The sequence below is a fragment of the Sitophilus oryzae genome, unplaced genomic scaffold, assembly GCF_002938485.1.
Source record: "Sitophilus oryzae breed Bouriz unplaced genomic scaffold, Soryzae_2.0 scaffold_466_pilon_pilon, whole genome shotgun sequence".
Classification (NCBI taxonomy): domain Eukaryota; kingdom Metazoa; phylum Arthropoda; class Insecta; order Coleoptera; family Curculionidae; genus Sitophilus; species Sitophilus oryzae.
The window spans coordinates 2,972,036-2,979,372 of NW_022147047.1; the positions used below are offsets into that span (position 1 = coordinate 2,972,036).

Consider the following 7,337-nt stretch of genomic DNA (forward strand, 5'->3'; position numbering starts at 1 on the left):
GAATAGTCCATAGATCGTTAGGTGCGTAGAGAAGGTTTTCGAATGTTTGGTTTGGTTTGGTTTGGATTATGTTTAGGATTGATTGACGTATTCAATTGTTTTCGGTCACTTCCTGTTTCACCGGAAATGATTACAACTTTTCATTTTTAAATGGCACCGTCGGTATTTTTTTACTTTATTCAATAGAAAAAAAACATTCTGAATAGAATGACATTTCATATGTCAACTTTTGACATTTCGCATATGGTTTATTTGAAATTATAACTTGCGGTTCGTAACGAAAAATTGACTCGAAATACCAACTATTTGGTATCAAAAACATTGGTACCAAACCACACCCTCGTTCCATTTAAAAAAATTGAGATATGATTAAAAATACGATTTGTGCATTTTCTAACTGGTCAGGACAGGACACTAAAACATCTATTTTTCCTAGGCTCCTTGATTAAGAATTAGTGTTTTTAACATAGCCATGGCACTCTAGATTGAATTTTAAAATACGATTTTTTATTAAGCAAGAATGTCAAAAGTTGACATATGATATGTCATTCTATTCAGAATGTCATTTTCTCTCGAATAAAGTAAAAAAATACCGAGGGTGCCATTTAAAAACCAAAAGTTGTAGTCATTTCCGGTGAAACAGGAAGTCATTAAAAACAATTGAATACGTCAATCAATTCTAATTTATGTCATATACTAATATACCAAATCTCGTTATTGTATCTGAAAAAATAAAAAAGTTATAGGAGTGAGCCACTTTTGAGACGCACCCGGTATAGGTTTACTCGGGTTTTCTTCTTTCATTCAGATTTATGAAAAAATATTTTTATGAGATTTTAAATTCAAAAAATAAAACACGCACATACAAATTTTATTTTTATTTATTACTTTATTTATTTAATACCTACTTAAATATAAATACTATATGTAAAGTAACAAAATTAACAACTTAAGAGTTCAAATAATCAATTTTATACACCACACAAAATCTCTGCATCTTCCTCCTCATTCTCTGCAGAACCTAACGAGATCATTTCATTATGGAAGGGATAGAGCTTAAAATTGCCTACTTTTTGACCGTCCACGTAATGGTAAGACTGAAGACACTTTGTGCAAAGAAAGGTCTTCCTTACTGGCAACCTATCGCTATCACAAACCCACCAAAATGCTTGATCGTGCGTACAGATGAAACAGTGACGACCATGAGTCCTCTTCATTGACGTTAAACGAGGATATCTGTAAAAGTTTTCAAAAAGAGCTAACTTGACGCCTTTTTTTTCAATCATTTGGTAAGTATACCATATGAGGGCTAGTAAGTCTAATGCATGCGACAGAGATAAATATAAATGACTGGTTGACATACAGAGGGAGAGACAAAATAAAATATCGGCATACAGTGTTGCCGGTTTTTATGTGTGTAGAAAAAAATAAGCTATTTTACTATAAATTCTAGTATTGAATATAAATCGAACATGTCTCCATAGCGCAGTGCGTAGAGTTTCCGACCACGAACCGATGATTCAGAGTTCGAATCCGGGTCAGGTCAAAGACTTTTTTATTTTATTTTCGTTTATATTCTGATAGTAAAGTATTAAATAATTCTGGTAATTTAAAAAAAAAACAAATATTTAATACTTTACTATCAGAATATAAACGAAAAAAAAAGTAAAAAAATCTTTGACCTAACCCGGATTCGAACTCTGAATCATCGGTTCGTGGTCGGAAACTCTACGCGCTGCGCTATGGAGACATGTTCGATTTATATTCAATACTAGAATTTTTAAGGACTAATAAAAATATAGGATCTTCTTTCAATGCGCAGTAGGGAACGCAACGTTTACCGGCGCACAGTGGGGTATTTGACACAGATAGTTGATCGAAATTTTTTTATGTAGACCTCATATAAATTATTGCTAATTTCAATTAAAGAGGAAATAATATGAACAAAATAAAGGATAATTCGTCGATTCTAAAAAAAGAAAGAAAAATCACTGTTCCAGTGTTTCCACGGACAATGCCACTAATACCCCCCATAAGTAGTAATATCGCAACTAATACTACTAATGCTATGACTGATCCGCGAGCAATGCCCATACCACTAAAGTCGCTACTAATGCCAAATTGTGTTATACTGCTAATGGCACTAATGCGATCGCTTTGTACACAACAATTCCATCGCGGTTTACACCTCGCATTACTATATCACTGATTGGCAAATTAGAGGAAACCAAGAATGTTTTTCTCATTTTATCAGCAAAGTCGCAAAAAGTCGCAGTATTTTATTTTACTATATGAAAGCCCAATGTTTACTAAGTAAAACGTATATAGACAATATGCTGAATTCTTCGAAATGCGCAACTAAATCTCCAAGTATAATAAAAATGTCACAAACTTTAATCAAATTTTCTGAACGCCCAACTTTAGTTGCAAAAAAATCGTTAGTGTAGAGAATATCAAAATAAATAGTACGTTTTTGTAAAATTAAAATGGCGCCCGACCTTGCCAGAGGCCTCGGGAGCTGACGCTGACACACAGACAAAAGACAAAAGAACAAGACGCCGACGTGCATAAAAATGTTCCGTAGCAGAAATTGACAGAAATCATATAGAAATATTCAGATTTTTGTCTAGGACAGTCTAGAAGGCCATGCTTTCTGCCTGGGTAGAACCGCGCCACAACTGTTTCCAATTTTCCGGTTTACTGTCACCCCCCTGCCCATAGCAACGCCATTCATTGCAGACATGATTTAACTTATCATTTATCTTTTTTGGGAAATCTTAAACACATTTGCTTTTTCGAATTTCGATCACCTTTTTCATGCTAATACCCCACCGTGCGGCGGCCAGTCGGACCGCATGCTTTTCTAGAGAGCATAGTAACAGATATATCAAAGAGCCAGACTTAAATACTTGTTTTTCCGACGTTGCTAGCTCTCGTACTATTACTACAAACAACAAACCATTAAAAACGCCAGAATTGTCCCTGAAGTCACCTCTTTTGTTTGGAACATAGATTTTGCTCCACCCTGTATATGACCGTTACACGTCCGTGTATTCTTTTGTGATTGATATAAATTTATATAAGGTCTAACTCAAGATAATGATTTTACTTTAATATGAAAAGAAATTTTTAAATAGTGACTGTTTTAGAGGACAGTAAAAAAATTCTAAAAAAAAGGTTACTGCAACGTCTTTTTTTTGGGTCATAGTGCATAATTTAATAAGGTTCAACTGGAAGCAATAATGTAATAGTGACTTAAAGAACTGAAACTTCTTACTAACAGCTATTAAATTGAAAAATTTGAAGGACATGTTTGAAAAAGTGAAGTTTGAAATGTTGAAAAAGTAATAAATTAAAAAAATATTTTTTTTACGGGTAAAAAATAGTTTTTACATGTAAAAAATAATTTTTTAGCCTTTAATTTTTACTCCCAGCGCGAGTAAAGAAGTTCCACTTCAAATATTAATTTGTCTCTTACCTTTTTTGTACAAGGCAGTCATTTTTTTGTAAAATCCTACTGTCAGCAAACATAACAATATGCTCGCAATTCCCTTGATGTATATAGACATATCCATAGCCCAATCGTGTCTTTAGTTTATCAAAAGTCACCTAAAACACCATAAACTCATCAATAAATTCAACTTCTACACGCATGTTACATTTTTCCGCATTATTTAACTTAAAAAATACAACAAAATATACCCTAACTTACATTCTCCATTGAGTCAGTTTTAAATTCACCAATATTATTTTCTTTAGCCCATTTTCTCACAACTTCCGAATAATCTATTGCTTTTGGATGTTTCATATCATTATAAAATACGTTCTCTATAAAAAAACACCTAGAGGGATATTTTTCCTAAAAAAAAATCAAAGTCAGGGTCATAGATAAAAGGCTTATAATATTAAGTCAGGGTTAAATGATTTAAAAATGAGACATATCATATTTAGATAAAAAATGAGACATTTAAATAAAACTACTGAAAATTTGTATTCAGGCTAATTTTTATGGGAGAAATACTTTAGTATTTTAAAAAGTTGTAACTAAGAAAAAAAAGGTTTTGGAAAATGTCTCATTTTAACAGGTATATTTATTTAGACTCAAAAGAACATTTTACTTTGGCATTTAGATGTTCAGTAAAATCTAAGGTGGTAGTCTCAATTTCTTTGATAATAAAATTATCCGAAGGGCACTGTATAGCATTTGCCAAGTCCAATAGTGTGTTGGTGCCTAATACTTCAATTACATACTGTATCTTTAAGTCATCAGATGTTACTCTATTTTCTGTCGAAGAACAAGAAGAAAATGGTGTGAAAATGTTTATAGTGTTGATAAATGTTGAGCTAACTTGTAAATCCTTGACTAAACCTGAATCTTCCTAAAATTATAAATTCTATCGCATAAAGTAGATTTTAGTAAGTAAAAACATACCACTTTGGGGTCAAATTCGACTCTTCTAATTTTTAATTCATAGAGAAGTTCTTTTGCCAAATGATTAAACTCTTCTTTGCATTTCACTGTCTGGAAACTCCTAGCTTCTGGTATTAAGGGATGTACATGAGGAATTACGTGACTTTTAGGCACGTGTTTCAAAGGTAATTCTGGATTTTCTTCGGGAAGTTTCAACTTATCTGTACTAAAAAACTCATCTATTTTATTCAAATGGATAGTTTAATAAGCGCAGAAACTCACGTGCATAATTCTTCGAGATTCTTAAGTTCTTCAGAGCTCAGTGCCAAACCAAAATCTTCCTTTAAAACCGTTTGTACTTCATCCAAGGTATGTGTTTTTTCCGATTTTGGTATGTAACAATTTTTCATGAACTTGTCAAAGTAATTTTTCATATGTATCACTTCGGTGGCATTGTAATTTTCTGGAGGATATAGATTTTCCATTTTGCATTCAATTGTTCATGTCTTTTTATCTTAAAATAAGGAATAATTATTAAAATTATTATTCAATAATTGTTTACAAAAATGTTAGGTTAGATTGTTTGACGTTTAGTAATGCAACTAGTAATACATATCATTGTTTGCGCTGTTGCATAATAGAGAATTTAAAGTTGTGGGAAAATTTAAAATTTGAATTTACAGAGAAGTAGGTATATTTCTCAGAAGCAATGTATAAAATATTGGTTTGCATTTGCATATTGAGTAGAGATTATATTATTCATCCTTTTATCACTAAGGTTTTCAAACCGAAGGACCATGAATTGCATATATGGTGGCATTATATACATTTGTTTAAATAAAATTTAAAACTAATCTATTTAGGTAAAGGTTAAGGAAATAAGGTGTACAGATAAGGAGCTTTAACTGGAAGTTTATCGGAAAATAACAAAATAAAGTGCATTGTTGACAAGGTCGTCGGTATTAAAAATGTATCTGGTTCATTAACAATCAATTTGAACGTTTTTGTTATAACAAATTAGTTAGAAAGATCGTGTATGGTGATATTTTAATGTTTTCATTTGAAAATTTCCATGAAATAGTGTCAATGTTACCGAGAAAATAGCAGTTTTAAGGTATAACGGTTATCTATTGTTAAAATTTCTTTACAATTTAATAATAAATATTTTCCAGGAAATATCACATTACAGAAATTAATCAAAAGCAAAGAAACATTTATATTTCATATTTCCTAATAATTATAACGAATTTTAATTTTAAATAATCTGTAGGATCTATGTGATGCATTGTTATCTCTCATTGTCTTTGAAATATGCAGGGAGTTTCAGAACTAAGATCCATACCAACTTTATATTTTTTCTTATCGAACACCCGGTATTTTATTCCATTTTTGCATTCTTGACCTAGAAAAACACATTTATTATAAGGGTTAAATACGTTTAAATTTTGAGATATTTAAAGATATTTATATATGCATGCTAGAATAGAAAAGATTATCAACACCCTGTACATTACTCATCAGAACTAATTCTTGTGTAGATTTTAAAGGTAGAGAAATAAACTTTATTGAAAAATATGATTGCTTCCTTAAATGTATACAGGGGTACCAAAAATTGCTGGTTTATTTTAAATATCTATTTTACATAAAAACTTCCTTATTTCATACGTTCGGTATTTTTTAAGATAAGTTGAAGCATATTTAAATGCTCTTTCAAACTATATTAGGTTTGGTTTGGTCAAACTATATCTGGCTGAGATTTTGAATAAAGAATGATTTTTCAATAAAATGGCAACCAAGAAAGTTAGTGTAGTCATCGCAATTTTCTAGTGATATTTAGTAATTATTTTCAAAATGGAAATCTTCGCCTGTAATGTCAGTCAAACGTACAGTCTCACCACAAAAAGAATAATTTTTACTTCTAATAAAACAATATACCATATGATCGAAAAGAAACGGCATCAGCGATGGCTATGAAATGAAGATCGCTGTCATTTTATATGGCAAATGTCATCGATCGTCAGTTCTAAGCCAACTGGACGGGTTTTTTTCGATCATATGACAGAATCCTTGACAGTGATAGATGTGTCTGTCATTTTAATTTCAAAGAATTTTATTTTATTTTTCAAAGCAAAAAGTGGTACAATTAGAACGCAAAGTAGGAAATAATATGTGGCATTTATTTAAGACTCGCCCTGTATTTAGAGTGACAAATTATAAATAAAATAAAGTTAAAATTTGGTTTAATATAGTGTAATCAAGAAACATTTTCTTACTGTCAGTCTTATTGGGTTATTCATTTTGTAAATTAGCAACTGAGAAAAAAAAATGAAACATATTCTAGTATATGTAATATATATTTTTCCATATGACATACTTTTTACATCAACCTAAATTTTAGTATGTGACATTTTTGTTACATAAATATATGATAAATTAGTGTTTTAGTTTATCAGAAATCGCCTTATTTAAAATGCACTTTTATTTGCATAATTTTAGATATTGAAATGCAATTCTGTAAGGTCAAAGAAAAATAGGCAATGTTGATTTTTGTGACATACTGACCCACAAATTTCCGAATATTGTTTTTAATATAATTAATAACCAATGTCTAATTGCTGCTAAAGTTATATAATAAATTAAATACCTTTTCTTGACGATTACATACGAAAAATTTATATCTTATTGATCTATTGTGTCCCCATTTAATCATACAGTTTATATGATGTTCTTCCTGTTGTTGGGGGGACAGGATTTGATGAAGTTCATTTATTAGATAGGTTTTTGATGAGAATGGGATTTTACTGAGTAGTTTTATACAGGTACGAACGAAAAGTTATTACTTTTCAAACCAGTTAAAGCACTTGTAGGTGGCCCCCTACAAATAAGAGTCATATTGACATCAAAATCAAATTCCTCATGTCAGAAG

General features: G+C 30.8%; 1 protein-coding gene across 1 annotated transcript; it reads right to left on the bottom strand.

Moving 5' to 3' along the window:
• Positions 1 to 909: 909 nt before the first annotated feature.
• Positions 910 to 5,015, bottom strand: LOC115886055 (snRNA-activating protein complex subunit 3). The gene is made up of 6 exons (XM_030905083.1): positions 4,694 to 5,015; positions 4,433 to 4,637; positions 4,119 to 4,379; positions 3,713 to 3,859; positions 3,479 to 3,609; positions 910 to 1,236 (listed from the first exon to the last, which is right to left on the bottom strand). The coding sequence occupies exons 1-6, from the start codon at positions 4,894 to 4,896 to the stop codon at positions 972 to 974; spliced, it is 1,212 nt and encodes a 403-aa protein (XP_030760943.1). The 5' UTR covers positions 4,897 to 5,015; the 3' UTR covers positions 910 to 971.
• Between the last annotated feature and the right edge of the window lie 2,322 nt (positions 5,016 to 7,337).